This window comes from Erythrolamprus reginae, chromosome 2, assembly GCF_031021105.1.
Source record: "Erythrolamprus reginae isolate rEryReg1 chromosome 2, rEryReg1.hap1, whole genome shotgun sequence".
Classification (NCBI taxonomy): domain Eukaryota; kingdom Metazoa; phylum Chordata; class Lepidosauria; order Squamata; family Dipsadidae; genus Erythrolamprus; species Erythrolamprus reginae.
The window spans coordinates 301,893,292-301,916,927 of NC_091951.1; the positions used below are offsets into that span (position 1 = coordinate 301,893,292).

The 23,636-nt window shown below is 40.7% G+C and overlaps 1 protein-coding gene across 1 annotated transcript in view; it reads left to right on the forward strand.

Annotated features, from left to right (window-relative positions):
- The first annotated feature begins 3,700 nt into the window (after positions 1-3,700).
- ST8SIA4 (ST8 alpha-N-acetyl-neuraminide alpha-2,8-sialyltransferase 4) overlaps positions 3,701-23,636 on the forward strand; it is a 103,960-nt gene continuing 84,024 nt past the window's right edge. The window contains exons 1-2 of the mRNA XM_070742978.1: positions 3,701-4,222; positions 21,779-21,910. Of these exons, the coding sequence (XP_070599079.1) occupies positions 4,110-4,222; positions 21,779-21,910 (245 nt within the window). The 5' untranslated portion in view covers positions 3,701-4,109. The remainder of the gene's footprint in view (positions 4,223-21,778; positions 21,911-23,636) is intronic.

The window sequence follows — 23,636 nt, forward strand, 5'->3', positions numbered from 1 at the left end:
CATGCGTTGCCGACCCCTGCCTTAGGCCTAGGTCTGACCCTGAGATTCTCTTTATACAGTTAGCAGACCTTAACCATTAAAACTGAGAAAGTTTCTCATACTGAGGCTTTAAGTGAAAAAAAGAAAAGAAATCCTCTGGTTAATAAAGATTAAGATTTAGGTAACAATATATAACATAGCAATGTAAAACTAGAAGGCTGATAAAATAAAATTTAAAAAGCTGTAGCAATAATGTCAATGGGTAGGTTGGCAAACGTGTAAATTGTTGAGCGTTTAAGACTTGATATATAATTGTAATTGTAATTATATAATTGTATAGGTCGTGTTTTGTTTTTTGGTTTTGTGGTATTTGTATTTTTCTTAATGCAAATAATTAATAGAGATTATTTTTAAAAATGTATGTTATAGCTTCAAACAAAGTAAATCCTTTAATGTTCCCCAAGCTTAGTGCCTTCCCACCATTGTGTATTCTTTTCTCCCACCCACTTTACAATTTTTAATTTCTGTATCAAAAGAAATTTGCCTTCCAAGTTTGCCATGGTTCCTCCAATTTAAGGGGACAGGGAAGGTGAAAATCATGTTCACGCAGCCTGCTAATCTAGGCTAACCCGAGTAGCTTGTAGTTCAGCAAGTTTTCATATCCCACCCACCACCTTATGTGGTGTGAATGTTGTATGAATAAGGCAATCACATTATAATATCCTTCACTTCTTTTGGCATAATCAGTTCTATAACACAGCACTTTTGCTTTGTTAATCCAGGTTTAGAATGTGATATAAACCCCTCACCTTACAAAGTAGCCCAGACAAGAAACATGATCAGAAGAGCCAATTATATGTACTTTATTATGTTAACAGAAACTTGCAAGTCTGAAAGTACCATTCTCCCCATCTCTATAACTCTAGGAGAATTTCTTCTGTCACATCCACATTCCTGCTGTAGACCAAGCTATTTTTATTCCTGGTACAGTATTTATCTTTGTTATGCCTCTTTGCCCTGTCTCCCAAAGTCATACCCCCATACCTTCACAGAACCCAATGATGGATTTGCAGGACACCCCTCAGTGATGGGATGATAATCCCAAAATTAAGAAAAGGCAGATCCGACCCATACTTGAATAGGAGACACCAGGAAATCTTGGGGTAAGGGATTAATCTGTCAAAATCAGTCAGGGAACAGGGGGAAAAAGGCAATAATACACCACCGTGTAATTGTTGCTGAGTCAAAGTGGACTTCAAAGAAATGTTGTTTTAGGTTAACCCTGGGCAAGAACACTCATAAGTTCCAGACTCTTTCGTGCAATACTTGTATTGCACGATACTTGTATTGCACAAAACAAATACAAATAGTCTCACCACAAAACCACGGTCATCTTTCATAAAAACATAGCAGATTGAGGGAAAAAAAAGACTTCACGGTCCATCTAGTCTGCCCTTATACTCTTTCCTGTATTTTATCTTAGGATGTGTTCTGTCTGGGTCGCTCCAGAAGCCAATACCAACTCAAAAAGAGAAGCCAGACACACTGGTAAAGGCAAAGGCAGTTTTATAAAATTCAAGAAAAACACCGGTAACAGAAAATGTCCTTACAAACAGGAAAATGCTGTATCTTCAGATATATCCACGAAGGCAAAAGTCCATGCAGCAATACAGAATTCTTGCTGCCAAGCCGAGGCTGTAGATAGCAGACCTACACCTCCCGCGGGTCTTCCAAAGCTGCTGGGCCACAAGCCAGGAACAGAGACACCGAGAAACAAGACAGGATAATGCAACTCCAAACTGATAACCCTCCACATGGCTTCAAGGGCTTGCCTGCCTTTTAAACCCTGCTAAGGAGGACCACACCCAAACCCAGCTGTTCCTAATTCAGTGCTGATAATACTTCTTTAATTGCTCCTTTCTTTGATCTGACGGTCCATGTCAATGACGGCTTGTGCGTCATCACCTAATGACTCCAAACTACTGGCTGGGGAGAGCCCCCCCCTCTCATGCTGTTCTCCTTCATCCCATTCCTGATTTTCCTCTCCCCCATCCGACTGTTCAGCCCCCTCCTCTGCACTGTCATCCTCCGGGCATGGAGCCAGCAGAGACACAGCTGGTCCCTGAGCAGCCTCAGGCTGAATGACAACAGGATGGATATATGTTTATCCCAGGCATATTTAAATGCAATTACTGTGGATTTACCAACCACGTCTGCTGGAAGTTTGTTCCAAGCATCTACTACTCTTTCAGCAAAATAATATTTTCTCACGTTGCTTCTGATCTTTCCCCCAACTAACCTGAGATTGTACCCCCTTGTTCTTATGTTCACTTTCAATCACATCCTTCCTTCAAGCAATGCGGAGTTAAGGTGAGGCAGCCCATCTCACCAAGTACAATTTTAAAAAAACCCTGCCCACAGCTCTCAGGAATGAGAGTCAGTGAACTAGTAAGAGCCTCGGTGTCGCAGTCGTTAGAGTGCAATACTGCAAGCTACTTCTGCTGATCACCGGCTGCCAACAGTTTGGCAGATCGAATCCCAGCAGGCTCAAGGTTGACTCAGCCTTCCATCCTTTCAAGGTCGGTAAAATGAAGACTCAGATTGTTGGAGGCAATATGCTGACTGTAAAGCACTGTGAAGCGTATATAAGTCTAAATGCTATTGCTAATGCTGCTGCTAACTCCTAGCAGTATACAGTGATCCCTCGTTTTTCGCAGAGGATGCATTCCAAGACCACCCGTGAAAAACGAATTTCCGTGAAGTAGGGAAATATATATCTTTTATGTATTTTTATGTATTTTTTATGTCCAAATAAAAGTATTTGGACTTTTAAAACCCACTCTTTGCATTAAACAGTCATTCTATAATGTTTCTCAGCTGGAACTACATGTGATATCCTACCAGTTTCTTTAATAGAATACAGTAGTACTGTAGAAGAATTTTATGAATTTTTAATGGATTTAAAATTTTCAGTGGATTTAATGGATTTAAGACCCATTTGAAAACCCATGAAGTAGCGAATCTATGAAAGATGAACCGTGAAGTAGCGAGGGATTACTGTACAGGTACTTGAGGAATTGCCACAGAGAGGATGGTATCACACTATTTTCCAGAGCACCATGCGGACAGAGGATGAGCAATGGATGGAAGCTGACCAAAGAGAGATTCAACCTGGAAATAAGGAAGAACTTCCTGATGGTCAGAGTGATCAACCAGTAAAACCACCTGCCAGCGGAGCTTGTAAACGCCCCAACTCTGGACATTTTCAAGAGGAGATTGGACTGCCATCTGGCTGGGGAGGTGTAGGATTTCCTGCTTGAGCAGGGGTTTGGACTTGATGACCTGCAGGGTCCCTTTCAATTCCAATAAGATAGATAGATAGATAGATAGATAGATAGATAGATAGATAGATAGATAGATAGATAGATAGATAGATAGATAGATAGATATCTTGACTTCCTGGAGACTTACTTCTGCTTAAGAGCGCCCGAGCAACACTGAGGTGATGTCTCGCAACCTAAACGGGGGGGGGAGGGGAACCGTGTCACGCCGCCAACCTCAGTTTGCCGCTTTCTTCCCAACCAAGGAGCAGCGCTTCCCATCCGAGCTTCGCTTTCTCTTCCCCAAAAGGCTCGATTTTAAAGTTAAGGATAACGGGCTTCCCCCGCCTCCTCTGGCCACCTATTGGCCGAGCTTTGCTCATCATTTCCCCGCCAGGGAAAGGGCGGGCCTTACGTGACGCCCCGGAGACTGGCGGCTGCCGCCTCTTGCTGTTACCTCAAACGAGAAGGCAGCGTGAGAGGAAGCCTTTTTTTTTTTCCGGAGAGGAGCAATTGCTGGAAGAGCTCGGGAGCGCGTGGACTTTCGGGCAGGACTTCGCCCGCGGGGGAGGGAGGGAGGGAAGGGAGCAGGGCGGGAAAGCCAGCGGCAGCCTCGCTTCCCAAAGCACCAAGTCGCCTTTTCTTCTCCCCCCCTCCCCGTTTTTATTTTCTTTTTTTTTAAAAATCCTTTGGCTGAACCGCCGCTTTGTTGTTGCCTTTTTATTTTATTCCCCTCCGCTCCCCTTTCCCTCGCCTCCTTGCCAAACAAAGGAAACCCGAAGGAATCCCGATTTTGCGGGGAAGGCAGACATGCGTTCCATCAGGAAGAGGTGGACTATCTGCACGATAAGTATCCTCCTGATCTTTTACAAGACAAAGGAGATCGCCAGGACCGAGGGACACCCGGAGGCGCAACCCAGCGGGTAAAAATGCGAAGCGTTTGGGTTTTTTCTTTTCTTTTCACGCGTATTTGACAAAAAAAGGCAGGAGGAGAGCCGGGATGCGCTTTTCAAAGGTGCGAGGGCCGGCGGCGTTTGCTTCCCCTCAGGCTCCCCCCTCCCCAACTTATATGGAGGAGGTGTGTATCTTTTATTTGAGGGGGGGTGTTGCGAAAACCTCTCTCTCTTTCCCCTCACATACACGCACCCCGCCCACTTCCCTTTGATCCGCAGTCTTGCGATCCCCCCGCCGCCCCATCCACAAGCGTCTTCGGGAGAGAGGTGAGACTCCCCGACGACAGCGGGGTTGTTTTTTGGGGAGGAGGAGAAGAAGTTGTAAGGAAAGAAAGGAGATCGCCCGCCCCGCCCCGCTTTGATTTATTTATTCTTAGTAGCGTTTACACGCCCGCTCAATTCCAAACGGGCTCTGGAGTTGTTCGACGGCCGGGCGGCTTAGTTGCTAAGAAGAAGAAGGCTTTTAAAGGGGCGCGTTGGGGATTCGGAAAGCGTCGGCGGGGTCGCGAAGTAGCGGGAGTAGTTTGAGGTTGCAGGAAGCCGGTTCTGTTCCGTTATATACTGCTGGCTTGGGGGGGGGGGAGTGGCACCCTCTCCCTCCCTTCCAGAAGTTCACCTGTGTTTTAGCAATAGTGGTTGCGGATGAGCAAAAACCCGCCGGGAATTGAGTGGCAATTACACAAACACCCTAGTGCTCTTATAAGGTGACTTTATTCCAAACCCCTTTCTGCTTCTACTGGGTTACACCCCATCTTTTGATCGTTGGAACAGGATTGGCGCCGAAGCAAGTCCGATTTTGCTCGGCTGCAACTGTGTTTTAAGTCAACTCTGTTTATGATCATAGAAACAGAGTAGTAGATGCATGGAACAAACTTCCAGCAGACGTGGTTGGTAAATCCATAGTAACTGAATTTAAACATTCCTGGGGTAAACAAATGTATATCCATTCTAAGATAAAATACAGGGAATAGCTTAAGGGCAGACTAGATGGACCATGAGGTCTTTTATTGCCGTCAATCTACGTTTCTAAGTCTCCCACGGTCTCCGGAAGACTTACGGTAAGGTTTTCTAGGCGTGTTAAGTAAGGGGACGCGGGTCTTCTTTTTTTTTAGAGGGACGCGTCCTCCTATTTTTCTTGTTGCTCTTTCGTGGCAACAAAATCTGCTGCCTCTGCTTTCCCCCCCCCCTTTTTCAGACGACGGCGATTAAAATGATTCACCTCGCCGCGCGTCTCGACCGCGTTGACACTTTTACAAGCGAAACAAAACTTTAGCCCGTCTAGTGCGATGTAGCTCATGGTGAGTTCGCAGTTCGCAGCGCGCGTCTTTAAAAGGGGTGCGGCGGGGAGGCACCTCTTCCGATTTTACCGTACGGGCTCGTGTTTCATGCCGACGAGTTTCTTTTTAAACCGTGAGAAAACTGGCGGCATCAGCTGCGTCGAGATAACGTTTGGGAAGGATCCGAGGGAGGATGCCGGTCGCTGCTGTTGTTGCTACTGCTGCGGAGAACTTAAATCCCGAAGCTGGCTTGTTTGGCTTAGGCATGTCTGTCGGCGGATGGGAAGGAAGGCGTGCCCGAGGGGGTGGGGAGCCGGCGGTGGCTGGGAAAACCCAACGCGGTTCGCATAATAGTACAGCAGCAGAACGGCGGTGCCGTTTATTTATTTTTTATAGGATAGTAGTAGTTTGTATAAACATAAGTAAATAAGGATACCAGAGGACAGTAGGGCAGGATCGGTACGCACAGGAGTGCGCTTATGCACGCCCCTTATTAGACCTCTTAGAAATGGGGAGAGGTCGATTGTAGACAATCTAAGGTTAAAATTTTGGGGGTTTGGGGGAAGAAACCACAGAGTTAGGTGCCATTTATTTTATTTTGTTTTTAGAGGATAGTAGTAGTTTGTATAAACCTAAGTAAATAAGGATAAAAGAGGACAGTAGAGCAGGATCTGTAGGCACAGGGGTGCACTTATGCACGTCCCTTACAGACTTCTTAGAAACGGGGAGAGGTCGACTGTAGGCAATCTAAGGTTAAATTTTTGGGGGTTTTGGGAAGAAACCACAGAATTAGGTAGTGCATTCCAGGCACTGATCACTCCATTGCTCACTCTATTTAAGTAGGGTAACTAGACTTGCCTCCCCATCTCCTTCTCACCCAGCAAACAGGAGATGCTGCCGGCACTGAAGAGACGTGTGTGTGTGTGTGTGTGTGTGTGTGTGTTGTCTTCCCTGGTCTGCCTCCGCCCCAGTTCCTGCTCTCTCTACCGGCACCTACACCTTTCATGCGTGCCCGCCCACCCGTGGGTGCCCTGCGGAGGCTGCGGGTTTCTGAAGAGAAAGGTGGGAGACGAGGGTGCGTGGCAGCCAGAACTGCTCCCTTCCTTCCTTGTCGCCCTTTTTACGGTCCCGTTGCCAGGTCGCATTTGCCTTTGCGATCTCAACCCATTGGCAAAATCCCGTTGCAGGAAAAAACGAGAGGATAGACAGAACGGATGTGTGTCTGTGTGTGTGGGAGGAAGATCGCTCCTCTAGCCTGGAGATGACCCGTGTTTCTCTTCCCGGTTTCGCCTCTTGGGATTCAAGGCTTCCCGATGTATTCCAATGGGGGGGGGGGGAGAGAAGCTTGGCGACATCAGTCTGATCGGTTGCTTTGTGCTTTGGAACCGGAGCAAATAAAATAGAAGGGGGCGTCGCAGTCGCGTTTTCGCATTTAGTGAGCGTGGTCTGCAAATCCTTGCCAGCTTTTGTGAGGTTTGCACAAACTGGAAAAGTGGCTGCATCAGTGAGTGGGTTTCCGTGGCTTCTTTGTCAGCCCTCAGCCACAATTCTTGGATTTCTCTCTCCTGCCAAACAACTGGCTGCAGCTCCTAGAGTTTTCCATCTCCACCTTCTGTTGGGATAACCTTCTGGAAAGAGAAATGCAACACATCTATTCAGGTTAAAGCCCCTGCAGGGACCCTTATTCTTGTTAAAAAATATGCCAGAATTTATTGTGCTGCTCTCATTGCTACTATACACTGCTCAAAAAAATAAAGAGAACACTCAAATAACACATCCTAGATCTGAATGAATGAAATATTCTCATTGAATACTTTGTTTTGTACAAAGTTGAATGTGCTGAAAACAAAATGAAATTGATTGTCAATCAGTGTTGCTTTCTAAATGGACAGTTTGATTTACTTGGAGTTATATTGTGTTGTTTAAGTGTTCCCTTTATTTTTTTGAGCAGCATATTTTCTTGCTTGCAGGAAAGAGCCCAAAAGCTGTTTTTCTGTTATTATTGGACCTACCTTAGAAAAAAGGGTTGATATATCAACCTGGACACCTTTCCTCTCCTACTAAGCATTCCCCGCCTGAACTAAAGGCAACCCCAAATCATTCTCCAGAAGGCTGGAATTTAGATGCATCTTTTAAGGTGCTAGTTTATTCACATGATTAGAATGACATGCTTACCTATCAAGTGTGCTGACGGGTGGCAGATCTTGTGGTTGTATGCAGGGTGAGGGGAAGAAACAGCTGATAATGAACATATTCTATGGTGCAAAGAAATAGTAGTGCTAATCATGAGTAGCCAAGAAGTCTTAATTCTGAACTGGCTAGCAACATCTGAGTAGACCTAATTCATAGAAGTCAGAATGGAGTTTGCAAAGTGTCATCCCCCACCCCATCAGACAGCCTCAGGAAGTGCAATTGCATGGTACTTACCCTGGCAGTTTCAGTGTTTCCGGTGAGTCCTCAGAAATTGCACATGTGGGGGAGAAATACAGCTGTGTGAAACCACTTGGTAGCAGAAGCAGCTAAAGACCTGTATCGCAGCCAGTGGTACAGAAATAACGTACTTATTGATTTCTGTACTGTAATTTGTTTCTAAAACTTTCGGTATGGATCTATGCTATTCCTTCTCCTCCCAGCCAATATTAAAAATCTCTAATTGAAATAGTTCTGTAGGCTGTTCCCTTTTGTTCCAGAATGAGTTGTTGAAACCACTGTTTTCCAAACCCAACTTTAGAACATGTTGAAGTTTGTTTTTAATTGCTCCCCAGATTATATGGTATATATTTATGAATTCTTGCATGCTTTCTTACTAGCAGAAATATGATGTAAGAGATGGTTTGTATTATCCTTTGAATGTGTGCTTGTGGTGAAGGGTTAATAATTCATCTAATAAATCATCTCATCTACATGCAGAATTGAGAGCTGATTGTTATTCTATTGCTTTCGGAATTAGTTGGTTAGTCTATTGTAGCACAGAGTAGTCTAAAACAAGATTAAAATACCCAATGGAATTACTGCTAGTGTGAGCCCCTCTTTTATTTATACACATGTGCCTTCAGTCACTGTTAAACTGGAACGACTGTAGCTTTCCCCGTCATTTCACTTACTTTATATTATATTTATTTGGAAATGTCTTTGCCATATATTTGGAGTATAAGACGCACCTTTTTACTCCCCAAGAGAGAGAGAGAACTTGGGTGCTTCCTATACACTGAATGTAGCCCTACCCAGCCAACTAACCCTTTGGCCTCTGCCTCCTATCAATTTGCCTCCTTGCAGCAAACACAACAGAGCCTGCTAAGCCAAGCAACTGTTTATCAGCCTCCTTACCTTCAGTTGATTGAGACTACAGGCAGGCCAGGTTCTAAAATTGAAAGTGAAACTAGAGCTATAAGGAGGCAAATAGTTGGGAGGTAGAGGCAGAGGCAGAATTTTATTTTCCTGTGCTAATCAGACTGCTGAAACTGGATATTATTATTATTATTATTATTATTATTATTATTATTATTATTATTATTATTATTAATATTTGTATGCCACCCCTCTCTGTAGACTCAGGGCGGCTCACAACAACAATAAAACAATGTATGACAAATCTAATAATTTAAAAGTCACTAAAAACCCCTTATTAAAAAGCAAAAACATACACACAAACATACCATGCATAAACTGTATAGGCCCGGGGGAGATGTCTCAATACAAGAAGGTAGGTCAATAATTAAAAATTTCTGTAGAATGTTCAAATTATTAGACCTATTTTTTAAAGACCACTTTATTATTGTTCTGAACAACTTAACAAAATGAAGACTTTCTTAAAATAAATGCTTGATCTAAAGAGGTCCAGTGCTTTTGTATCTTTTTTTTAAAGAGCAGAGAATAATGTATACTTCCAGATAGCTACATCCATTTTAACAGCATCTGTACAAGAATAGTCTGAAATGTAAGTGTCTTGTTATAGTATTAAGATAAAGCAGTTGAGTTAACCCCTGACTCAGTCATGTTTGAAGTAGATCTATTTAAATAATTGGGAGGAGTTAGTATGCACATTTAATATTCTGCCATAATGTACATTTCTCCAATTCTTTGCTATTTCTATGGGTCAGGCACACATGCACAGAAATACACAGTGTATGCCATCTTTGCTCTTTGCTGGGAAGCAAATTGCAGGGAGATAGAGGCAGAACCCCCAACCCCCCCCCCCCCGTTTTCCTCCCCTAAAACTAAGGGGTGTCTTATATACCGGTGCATTTTACACTCTGAAGAATACGGTGATTGCAATGGCTTAGTGTATTCCAGTATTCTGCAGAAGAACTTTGATTGCCACTGGCCATTAACATATTGGCTGGAGATAACTGGATAGGAATTTTAGTTAGAGATATTTTAGATTTGGAGACCTGAAGAAAAAAAGTAACTATCTGATTGGCCCTATTATGCTAAATTCAAGGAAGTTTACGAAAGGCAAGGAGGGTGGGGGCAATCCTAATCTCTGGGGGGAGCTGGTTCCAGATGGTCGGGGCTGCCACAGAGAAGGCTCTTCCCCTGGGTCCCACCAGACAACATTGTTTAGTCGACGGGACCCGGAGAAGGCCGACTCTGTGGGACCTAACTGGTCGCTGGGATTCATGCGGCAGAAGGCGGTCCTGGAGATATTCTGGTCCGATGCCATGAAGGGCTTTATAGGTCATAGTCAACACTTTGAATTGTGACCAGAAACTGATCGGCGACCAATGCAGACTACAGAATGTTGGTGTAACATGGGCATACCTAGGGAAGCCCATGATTGCTTTCACAGCTGCATTCTGCACGATCTGAAGTTTCCGAACACTTTTCAAAGGTAGCCCCAAAGTATAAATATCTGAGTAATGTTTAGGGGAAAAAGAAAAGAGAGAAGTACTGAATACTTTTACATTTTTATTTTAAATAATTTTACTTATGTATTACTTTGATGTAATTTCAGCATTTTTTAAAAACAAGATTGGCATTTGGAAAGCTACAGCAATAGCTATAACTAAAGGTTAATGTGCTTCATTATCATGTGCCCACCTAAATCTATAGGGTTCTATATTTTTATCCTGTTGTAATTGTCTATTTAATTACTATTTAATAACTGTTTGAAAGATTTTAATTTGGAATATTCTTAATATCCATAAAGAAACAAGGACCAAATGTATCCCACCTCTAGCATCTCTCAATTCAAACCTTTATTGTCAGAGTATTGTCAGAGTATAATGCGTGTACAATGAGATTGGCTGAGCCTACCTTTGTTTACCCGCACAATCCAATACAACTCACAGTGAAAGACACACACACAAATCTCTGATCCAGTGAATCCTACTAAGAAACACAATCCTACAATCCAGCAATCCAAATGGTTGAGTTTTGAGATTGTCTCAGTGATATTAGAAATTAAAACTTTGTGTTTGCTGGCATTCAGTAAAATCAAACATTGCTTTATATTCAAACTAACTTAGTTTGTAGTGAGGCGCAAAGCATTTTAAAAATATAGCGTGCTTTACAAGAAAAAAACCCATAACATGTTATTGTATTAGTTGAGATGGATGCAGAAATGTTCCACTTGATTTTTCTGAGTATTAAAAAAAGAGAAAACAAATATTCTTTCAATTCAGCTTGAGCAAGCCAATAACAAGCTTCCATAATGATACTCTCTGAATTGTAATGCCAATTAAAAGTTTATAATATTAATATAACCATTTAAAGTAAAAGGCTTTGTGAGAGAGAGGCAAACTAGCATTTGTCAGATCATTGGCCAAATTATGGCAGTAGCACCTTTTCCAAACAAAACTCTAGATAGCATAACGAAAAATGACTTTTCTGCCAAAGAATGATCTTTTGACGTAAATCAAAACATTCAGCTATCTCTTGCTTCTCCTACGCACCCTTTCTCGATCAAGGCAGCTCCAATTATTAAGACTATAATATACATCATTGAGATACAAATCAAGAAATTTATTTATTTATTGAACCTGTGAATTGTATTTAGGGCAAAGAGAGGTAGCTATAGTGAATTAAGCGGAAATACTGATATTTACGCTTAAATAAATTTTACTGGATTGAACTATAAAAATGGAAGGTTTAAAGCTATCTGAAAATGTATTCTCAATTGGTGCAAGTTTTACTTAATGCCACAAGAAATAATGTTTTCCTAGTTTGCGGTAAGAGTTTATATGACGACACTTGATTAGAAGCATGATACTCTTCAGATGATTTTGGTGTTTTGCTAAATTTGTTTATAAATTCCATTTTATAATAGATTGAATCATAGTTTCATTAGAAAAAATGTGGTCTCTTTAAAGTAGAGATTTGCTGACGAAAACTATAAACAGAATGGAAAGCAGCATAGATTCAGCATAGAAACAACTTTGGAAATAAGAAAAAACATTGTAATTAAGCACCAGAGGCAAAATCGAGCTCAAATTAAGTATTCTAAATTGTCATTCATTTTTCAAGATTTAAAAACTGCTTAACCTAATGAGAAGAATATCCTTTTAAAAAAAAATCAGTAAACCACAGGTAACAATATTGTGTAATTTGTTGTTTAAGTTTTGTAGCTAATCATGTCATCCAAATCAGAATCAGCCCTTTTGGCAGCTGCTTGAGCTTTGGAGAAGATTAGTCACGAAGCTGTGCACAATGAAGGCTGTGAGAGTTAAGATGGTGTTGTGTACCTCCGAATTCTGTTTTCAAAACTTGTTTTCAAAATCTGTGCCATATTTTCCTTATTTTTTTAAAATAAAAGAATGAGAAGCAATACTAAAAGAATGATAACCGAGGATAAAAATAAACCAGAAGAGATGTCCAACAGACCAAGGAAATTAGTTTGAAGTTGGAGAAATAGCGTGAAGCAGAAACAAGCAGATTATCTAAATTACTTTTAAATAGACTGTGTTATGTATTGTTATAATTATTTTTATAAACGTTAGGTTTTCAAGGCATTTTGACTGCTAAGGTCTGTTATGATCACTAAATGAATGATTCATTTAGTGATCAAAGTGATACCAGCACGAAACAACATGAAAAAGTTACTTACAATTGTTACTCACACTAATTATGACCTTTGTAGCACGTCACATTCACATGATCAAAATTCGAACGCTTGACAACCAGCATGTATTTTTGATGTTTGCAGGATCATGTGATCGTTATTTGCAATATTCTAGCTGACTTCCAATAACCAAAGTCAATAGAAGAATCTGGATTTGCCTAATAACCACATGATTGACTTAATAATTGCAACTATTTGTTTAAAGTTGCAATTATTGAGTGGAGTTCACTTACCAACCATCTTGCTTGTCAATGAAAATTCTGGTTCCAATTTTCTTGTAAGTCAACAATTACCTGTGGTTAGAGCATAAGTACCTTTAGGGATAATTATTTGTTTGTCTGATTTGTACCCTTCCTTTATCCAAGAGCACAAGGCAACAAACTCAGCTCTTCCTTTCCTGATTTTCCAACAGTAACTGCTAGGTCTATCTGTGAAGTTCCATTTAAACAGATTTACTACTACTGCTGCTGCCATTGCATGAGAGCCTACTCAACTAATGATTAGCACTAGTCTGGCACTGGATAAGTGTTAATGAAATTCAAAAAGGGTTGAATTTAGTCCATTTTTGGCTATGTAGAGCATGGGTGTCAAACTCTTGTCACATTGTCATGTGGTGTATCATGTGTTTTCCCCTTCCTGCAGTTGGGCTGGACATAGTCTGCACATGACACATCTGGTCTGTGGGCCACCAGTTTGACACCCCTGATGTAGAGAGTCTAGGCTAGTGATGGCAAACCTTTTTTGGCTCGGGTGCCAAAAAGGGTGCATGGTGTATGCACGATAGTGCAAGGCAACCTCTGTGCATGCGCACAATCCCCATGCTACCCCCCCCCCCACATGCATTCAACCCCTCCCACATGCTGTGCCCCCCCAAGCATGTGCACACTAAAGCCTGCAAACTTCCAGTAGGCCCGTTGGGCTGTTTTTGGAGAGAGTGAAAACGGCTGAAAAGCCCAAAAATCAGATGACCAGCGCACGTGTGCCCACTGGAGGTGACATAAGGCCATCAGATATTGCTCCATGTGCCACCTGTGGCATGCATGCCGTTGGTTTGCCCTTACTGGTCTAAGCTGATTTATCTTTGGACTCTCTATGTTCTGCCACTTCGTCTGTTACAATAACCCAATGCACTAGATTGCTTGAGAAAACATGACCAGTACAGTCACTTTGTGAACTTTGATCACTGATGGTGCAATTGAACCTGCCTTTCACTTATCCTAGTTCCAAAGCTTTTGTTCCTGTGCTGTACTACACTGCCATACCATGCTGTATATGATTATATATACACTGTGTGTGTGTGTGTATCTTTATATTTGTTGTGATCAATCCCGAGTTGTTGTGAGTTGCCCCGAATTGTTGTGAGCCCTCTCTGAGGACTCAGGGCAGCAAACAAATCTAAATAATAATAATAATAATAATAATAATAATAATAATAGAAACACCCATGCCATTTTTGGGAAGTTCCTAAGGGACTAGAGTAAATTCAATACAGATGAAAAATTCATCGTACAATCCTTATGCATCCTGTAGTGTACTTTGTGTGTTTATTATTTAAAAGGGACTGATTCATATTGCATTGGAATCAGGAAAGCAGAGATTTGCTGTGTAATTAATTATGACATGAATCTGTCCCCTATAATTTATGTCAAGATTTTATCATTATTCTTTTTACCATTAAATTTGAAAAGAGTATTATTATATACATGTATACACTGTTATATAAATGCACATGTATTTGTATGCCTTGCCCCATCTTAAAATTACTATGTATGAAGTTTGAAATAAAATTTGCGTGGTTTTCTTTTAGTTTGACTTTGAGCTGTAAATCAATCATACATATTGGATGGGATGCACATCCAGCGGATATACGATCATTGATCCTGAGAGTTCTTCTAGACAAGCTTCAAAATGCAGTAAAGCACAACTTCGTCTTCTGAATATTGTTGTGTGGCATGAATTGCTATATGCAGAAGACAGAAATCGATATTCTTTTAAGGCCGCACAGTTTTTTGATGAAGTACACTAAAGCAATGCTAAGTTTGATGCTGCCAGTTTGCTGTCAAGCTAAGATTAGACTACATATTATGTCGTATGAAGATCTGTATGGTTTAGACTAGTGATGGCGAACCCATGGGACGGGTGTCACAGGTGGCACACAGAGCCATATCTGCTGGCACGCAATCTGTTGCCCTAGCTCAGCTCCAATGTGTATGGGTGTACTGGCCAGCTGATTTTTGGCCTGCACAGATGCTCTTAGAGGGCATTTTTGGCTTCTTGACAACCTCCCGTGAGGAGGGCATTTTACCAGGAAAGCCTTTGTAGCATGAGGAGGGTGAAACACAAGCCTACTGGGCCCACCTGAAGTTGGGAAATAGGCTGTTTCCAGTCTCCCGAGGGCCTCCTGGAGGGGGTAGGAAAGGCTGTTTTCGCCCTCCCCAGGCATTGAATTAGCGGTGTGGGCACTCTCGTGTGTGTGATAGCATGTGTACACTCGTTCGGCACCCAAGGAAAAAAAGATTTCCCATCACTGATTTAGATCTTCCTATCTAACAACTGCTTTTCCTGTTACATCTGTACCCGGAATGTAAAGATTTAGCAGAACTGTCCTCTTGAGGATGCTACACTTGCAAGGAGTTCATGGAAAAGGAACCTAAAACAGCTGATTCGCAGCCAGAGGTTTCTTAATTGTGAAATTCCCTCTCTCCTTAATTACGACTGAGACTAATCTGAAGATGTATCTGTTGAACCGGGCCTTTGGTTTAATTGGAAGTGCAGTGGCTCTTGTTTACTCTGGATGTTCTAATAGTTCCGTCCCGTGCAATCACTTTTAAAGCTGCTTTTTAAAAAACTTTAATTGTAAAATGGCTTAATTGGATTTGTTTGGTACCCCTTGCACCAGATTTGCATTTTTGATACATTGATTTCTTGACACGTTTTACATGGAAGCAAACCCATTTTATTGTGTGATGTTTATGTGCAAAACATTTCTTTTATGATAGCGCTTATAGCTTTCATGCCAAAGACTTCAGACTCAGTTGCTGGCCCTCCTTCCATTTAAAGAATCTTATGTGATGGGATGTGAGAATGATTTCTAACTGTTGTTGGCTGCTACACAGATTGGATCGCTTACTTTTTTAAGAAGATTTTTTAAGCAAACACAAGAGAAAGAGAATTTTAGAAATCCAGCATCTGCTGTTATGGTGGGTGGGTGGTCTCTCTCCTTTCACTGGATTTCTATTAATTGTCCTGTAAATAATCCCTTCCTTCCACTTCTTCTAGCTTCCACCTCCTTTAGCCAATTTGATAGCGGCTAATTATCTGGGAGGTGGGGGGCACACCCACGACAAACCCTTTTTCTGTGAAACAGCCGTGCCAATGACATAGATACTGGTGGCCTATTGCCAAGGGCAAATGTCTAGAGGTGTACCACCTGAGGAGATAAGTTGGGGCAGAATCACCCGAGAAGGACAGTCCTATACCTTACTCAGATGGTATATGTCAATGTGGACAAATGTATGAAACAAATTCTTATGTTTCCGAAAGTAGCTAGATTTTCTCAGGCATCAGAGTTAATGCATTTATCTCACAAGAGCCCACGTCATAGATTCTGGGTAGCTTGTCACAGTTGGTATAAAACCAGCATAAAATCAGAATTGTAAAAATAACTCTGCTCCTGGGATGGAAAAAACAACCACAATCAAATTTCCTCTTTCTCTTAGTTTATATTAAATCATTATTGATCTTTTGGAAATAGTATGAACACATTAGAGATTTCCTTGTTTTAGGATTTAAAAAAAAAATCCTTAGCTTCCAAAATTCACTTAGATGAAAGTCCTTCTTGCATGCAGTAACACCTATCTAATGACTTAATCTATCTATATACTACTAAAACATAATTATTTTTAACTGTTTGTACTTACAAGTTAGCCTAAATAATGCTAATACTACAATGATTTTCGAATCAAATCGGCTAGTTTAAAGGCATAAAAATCCAGGACCCATTACTCTCATGTAATTGAAATTTCCATGATTTTTATACCAGTTTTATTGACAAGGCATTCTCAGAAGCAAAGTCAATGGGGAAGCTGGCAAGCAGTCAGAAGTTGCTTCCATTTCCATTGCTTTTTTGCCTGCATAGTCATTCTGTTTCCCTGCTTAGGTAAATAAACATTGATTAATTATTGAAGTTCATTGGCCATTACATTTATTTTTCTGTTTATGATATATACTCTTCTTATTAGTTGATTGCAATATGGTCAGCCTATGATTTAGGGTTCATTCTGGACATATCAGACTATATTGCCTTTCTCTCAAAGAATGACCTATTGACTCCCAGTGTTGTCTAGTTCAGAGGTCACCAACTTTTAGGAAGTTAAGGAACACTAAATTCATCATTTTAAATCCCATGCACCACCAATACATTTTTTTAAAAAGAAGATAATTAGTATTTAGTACACTATAAAAAATGCAAAAAAAAATTCTTTGGACCACCAAAATTTTCTTGTGGATCACCACTGGTAACCACTGATCTAGTTAACAAAGTTAGTAGTCTACTTAAGGGTGAATACTTATTATTTGAGGAATTGCTTTAATTGGAAAGTAATGTAAGCATCCTATCTCTTTCTTCCAGTAATAAATCAAAACAATGGAGAAGATGATGTTTCTGTGATGTTCATAATGAGCCAGGTTGATAAGTGAATTACATTCCCAGGATACATGAAGGCAATAGGTTGTCTTATGGCTTATGTCATATTGCATAGTGAGCTTTCTCCTCCTATATTTGGTTACTGAAACTCGCTCTCTAAAGCACTGTTTCCCAACGTTGGCCACTTGAAGATATCTGGACTTCAACTCCCAGAATTCCCCAGCCAGCATACGCTGGCTGAGGAATTCTGGGAGTTGAAGTCCAAATATCTTCAAGTGGCCAACGTTGGGAAACACTGCTCTAAAGTATTTGTTTGTTTGTCAAAATGTGTACAAGATAGTAGGTATGGTATAAACATAAACAAAAGCAAGTAGGTTTAGGTAAATCTGGACAATAGGACAGTAGGATGATAGGCACGATGGTGCCCTTATGCACACCCCTTACAGACAACTTAGGAATGGGATGATGTTGACTGTAGACAGTCTAAGGCAGTGATAATGAACCTACAACATGCATGCCATATCCGAAGGCATGTGAGGCATTGGCCTATGTCAGCTCCAGTGCACATGCACATGCTGGCCACCTGATTTTCGGCCTTGGGGAAGGCTGTTATGTCCTCCGGAAGCTTCCTGAATCCCCAGAGTGCAAAAAACAGGCCAACAGGCAACCTGGAAGTCTGTTTTTCCAAACTTCTGGTTTGCCCGTTTTTCACCGTCTCAGGCTTCAGTGAGGCCTGTGTACACGCGTGGGAGCAGTGGGAGGGTGTTGTGCATATGTGCAGGGGGCTGTGTGTGTGTACGGGTTCATGCGTGGGGAAGGGAATTGGTGTGGGCATGTGCGTGTATGCATACACATGCTTTTGGCACGCGAACCAAAAAAGGTTTGCCATCACTGGTCTAAGGTAATGTTTTTGTGGTTTGGGAAAGAAACCACAGTCAGGTAGTGCATTCCATGCATTTTTCACTCTGTTGCTGAAATCATATTTTCTGCAGTTGAATTTCAAGCAGTTTACATTGAGTTGTTTTGTTGAGGTTGAATCTGAAGAATTCATTGACTAGTAGGACATTGTGGTAGATAATTTTATGAATTACATTTAGATCAGATTGAAGGTGACCTAGATCTAGTAAGATGGATGTCACACTCAAGTGAGTAATAATAGGGTTGATTTATTAATAAAGATTTTCACTGAAATGGCTCATCTTAGTTGTTTATAAATAAATTTGTAACAAGTTTACTCAATCAAAAAAGTATAAGGAATATGACCCATTGTGAAGAGCCATTTTATGTTCTGATTCTAATTTGGCTTCTGACTATTTGATTTTAGAAATAGAGAAGGGGAATACTGTATTAAAATTAATTCTATGCATGTGTCTTTATTGCAAAAGTTGAAAGATAGGCCTAAACAGACTTTTCCCCAAAGATTCCTTAAAAACAGACTAATGATATTGATAAGAAATCTGTTTTTAATTTTCATTGACAGACTGAAAGTAGTTAAAACCAACAGGCCCATTGGTTTAGGTGATTTTTAAAAAAATTACCGGTAATAAAAAATACATGCTGGGGAAATCTTTTAATGGGTATAAGTCATGATAATTACATGTTATATTAAAGCTAGCTTTCTTCTAAATATTACTTGATTTGGAATTTAAATAATGGGAGTTATTTTCATTTCATTTCATATGGGTGTGCTATAGGAATTCCTCTAATACCCTGATAGCTGTTGTGATGGGGGAGTGCACTGCTTCGTAAGATTAGGATGCTGGGCTTACAATAAGCGGGTTCATGGTAAAGACCCAGTTGTTGCTGCGGTACGGGGTGAGTTCCTGTCACATGCTCCAGCTCCTGCCTTGCTAGCAGTTCAAAACAGGATGACTGCGACTATATATGTAAAGGACACCACTTTGGTGAACAATTTAATTGGCCCAGTGTTTCCCAACCTTGGCCACTTGAAGATATCTGGACTTCAACTCCCAGAATTCCCCAGCCAGCATTCGCTGGCTGTGGAATTCTGGGAGTTGAAGTCCAAATATCTTCAAGTGGCCAAGGTTGGGAAACACTGCCTTGGGCAACGGTGATGTCACTGTTCAATTCGTTCAACCTGGAAACACTTTAGTGTTCCTAATATAACTGTGGTATACTGTTATGATGATGAAATGGATTGTATGGGGGACTTTGGGGAATGATAGGAAAAGATACTGCTAGGAAACAATCAGACAAGAGCAGGAGGAACCCTCCTGTGGCTTAACAATCAGAGAAAGAAACTTAGGAAGGATCCACTTCAGTAGTGAAATCTTACCAGTATGGCCTGGGTCCAGTCTAGTGGTAGCAGCAGCTGCCGGTGGTTTGGAGAACCAGTAGTGGCAGCATGAGAATCCGCTCACCTGCCAAGACTTGGCCATTTTCTTTTTTTTAACCCTCTGCACATGTACAAAGCCTTCTGTGCATGCGCAGAGGATAAAAAAGCACATGTGGCACATGTGCAAAGCTCACATTTCCAAACTGATAGGGAAGATAAATAGATTTCACCATTGACCTATCCTGGTTAGGCAGTTAAAGGTGGTGGCCCTAAGGTTGTACTTTCAGACTTGCAAGATTCTGCCGATCATTTTCCGGTCACAATTCAAAGTGTTGGTCATGACCTTTAAAGCCCTACATGGCATTGGACCAGATTACCTCCGGAACCGCCTGCTACTGCACGAATCCCAGCGACCAATAAGGTCCCACAGAGTTGGCCTTCTCCAGGTCCCGTCGACTAAACAATGTCGTTTGGCGGGGCCCAGGGGAAGAGCCTTCTCTGTGGTGGCCCCGGCCCTCTGGAACCAACTCCCCCCGGAGATTAGAACTGCCCCCACCTTCCCTGTCTTTCGTAAACTACTCAAGACTCATTTATACCGCCAGGCATGGGGGAGGTAGCCCTTCCCCCTAGGCCATTACAAGTTATGCATGGTATGTTTGTGTGTATGTTTGGTTTTATAATAGGGTTTTAGTTGTTTTTTATTATTGGATTGTACATGTTGTTTTTATTATTGTTGTTAGCCGCCCCGAGTCTACAGAGAGGGGTGGCATACAAATCCAATAAATTATTATTATTATTATTATTATTATTATTATTATTATTATTATTATTATTAATGTTGTCTTACAATAAAGCATAATTTATTCATCTAATCATGTTTTCTCTCTAGTTTTACCTGAGAGGGCTGATAGGGGAATAATGATGTGGAATTTAATTAATTAATTAAAAGATCTTTAATCTGACCCAACCAAGTTGCAATTATAAGAAAGTAACTGTACCTCAAATCAAAATAGAGAGTTCCCTATTTTTGATGGAAATTCTGCTGACATTTCAGATTATAGTTAATAATGCATTATCAGCTGAGCCCAGCAAGTAAATAATGGCCAAAGATTCAATCAGTTAATAGGAAAAAAGATCCAGTTGTAAGGAAATTTCAGCTTCTAATAATTCAGTAGAAGCCAATGTGTAAAATAAAAAAAAATGTGTTGAAAATAGAAGAAAGAAGTAAGGTCTTCCTTAACTACCACAACTGAGCCCAAAATTCTGCTGTTAAACAAGGTAGTTGTTAACTGAGTTGTGCTTCATTTTTCATCCTTTTTTTGCCACAGTTGTTGGACAAATGACTGTGTATCATACAGTTAAGTGAATCTGGCTACCGCCATTGACTTTGCTTGTCAGAAACTAGCTGGGAAGGTTACAGGTGATGATTACATGGTCCTAGGACAGTGCAGCTGTCAAAAATACATGCCAAATGCCGTGTGTTGAATTTTGATTAAGTGAGTATGGGGAATGTGGCCACAGTCGTAAGTGTGAAAAAAGTCACTTATTTCGTGCTCTTGTAGGTTTGAACACTCGCTGTAGTTATAAGTTAAGGGCTACTTGTATTAGATATTCACCACCTCATAAAGTAATAAAGATGGAAGAAAAATAGAATCTAAAATGAGCCATGGTAGTGCAGTGATTATAGTGCAGTATTACAGCTGCTTCTGCTGATTGCCATCTGACTGCAATTTGGCAGGTCAAATTTCACCAGATTTAACATTGACTCAGCCTTCCACCCTTCCAAATTGGTTTATTTATTTATTTGTATTTTATTTATTTTTATTTGTCAAAATATGCACAAGATAATAGTTATAGTGTAAACATAAAAGCAATTTGGACAATAGGACAGTAGGACAGGGACTGTAGGCACAATGGTGCACTTAGGCACTCTTAGGAATGGGCTTGGGAATGTGGTTGACTGTAGACAGTCTAAGGTTAAAGTTGGATAAAATGAGAGTTGGGAAAATAAAAAAAAATTAAAAAGTTGAGTAAAATAGAGTTGGGCGACCCAAATTTTTGGGATAATATGCTGACTCTGTAAAACTGCTTGCAGAGGGCTGTAAACCAGTATATAAGTTCTATTGCTGTTCTATTGCTGTTCTTTTAAAAAAAAATGGTAGTTGATATTTGTGTAGTGGTGCCAAAGGAAGCTTTTGAATAATCTCTGAGCTAACTACCTTTCTTTCTTTTTTACATTGTGTTTCAGAGATGGTGAGCACAGTTTAAGTAGATCAATGGTCAATAGCTCCGATAAAATAAGCCGGAAGAGTGGCTCTTCAGTGTTCCAGCATTCTGTAGAAAGATGGAAAATCAATTCCTCCTTGGTGCTGGAAATAAGGTTAGTATCTTAAATAATACATTATATAGTCATTCATATATATATAGCTTGCAGGTTTTATGTTTCTGGGAAACCTTTTTTTATTTAGCCTTGCCCTCTGTGTTGGATACAAGATTCTAGAAGATGAATAATTTTGGGAAAATACAGTTCTCTCGGTATGCAGTACTGTATGGGTTTGTGGAATTACAGAGGATCTTGACTTTCTTGGGAAAAAGTCACAAAGCAACTTTGACCAGAATGCTAGATGGTGTTAAACTAAAATAGCTTCTTAGCCTTTTGTATATATGTTTTGTGTTTAATGTTTGCATACATTTAATATTTCAGAGTGCTGAAATAGAAACATGAAAGTAATTTATACTGATAATCAGTGGCTTGAGGTTGATTTTTAGGTAGGATTTTTAGCTAGAATTTAAGTAATTAGATTGATTGATTGATTGATTGATTGATTGGATATATATGCCGCCCCTCTCCGAGGACTCGGAGGTCTTTTAAAACAGGACATAGGCTATTGATATTTGCTGAACATCATCTTAGAAGCATCTGGTAGCCATTGTTGAAGATTCACATTTTGGATAAGTCTTTGAATTGTCCTTGCAAAGCAGAAGTCAGAAAATATACCTTCTTTCTAGTATACCACTCTTGTTAACTGCCTGACCCCAAGCTCTTCCTGTTAATTGCCTTTAACAAAACAACAAAAAGCGGAAGGTAGCAGTTGAAACCACAAATGTCTCTATATTTGTGTACTCATGTGACTAAAACTGTTATGAAGATGGGAAGAGAAATGTTTTTTGGAAATAATCAAGATCACAACTAATGGTGCATTTGATAATTTGGGATGATCTTCTGCTAAACTACAAGGGAACAGCATATTTTATTAGAGGTATCTGTCTGATGTGAAAGCAAAGGAGAGAGTATTATAACTTTTTTTCTTTATTCACAATGCTTACGGAATAAAGTCTATACTGTTATGGAATGCTAATATAAAGGATCTATCAATTGCGGACCTGAATATATAGCACTGATGGTGAACCTTTTTTTCCTCCAGTGCCAAAAGAGCATGCACATGCACTATCGCACATGTGTGAGTGCCCACACCCATAATTCAATACCTGGGGAGGGTGAAAATAGCTTCCCTCCCCAGAGGCTGTTTCCCAATTTCTGGTGGGCCCAGTAGGGTCGTGTTTCGCCCTTTCCAGGCTCCAAAGGCTTCCCTGGAGCTGGGGGATTGTAAAAATGCCCTCCGCCATCACCCTGGAGGCACTCTGGTAGCCAAAAACGCCCTCCCAGAACATCTATGTGACCCAGCACACACAAGCATGTTGGAGCTGAGCTAGGGCAACAGCTTGCGTGCCAGAAGATATGGCTCCGCTTGCCACCTGTAGCACCCGTGCCATAGGTTCACCATCATTGATATATAGCCTACATAAAAATTAGTGCAGGTAGAAAACTAGAAGATATGGGGAAATCTCTGGATATCTGATCAAATGTAGTTGCATGAACTTCTCCTCCCAAATTAAATCCCTGAGATTGAGAACATGGATTAAACAGTCACAGCATATTTGAACAATCTTTTGGAAATAAATCAACAACAAATAGCAGCAGTTAGCAGGGCTGTGTATAACTTTAATAGTATTTTGTATTTATTAGATTTGTATGCCGCCCCTCTCCGAAGACTCGGGACGGCTAACAACAATAAAAAAGACAATGTGAACAAATCTAATATTAA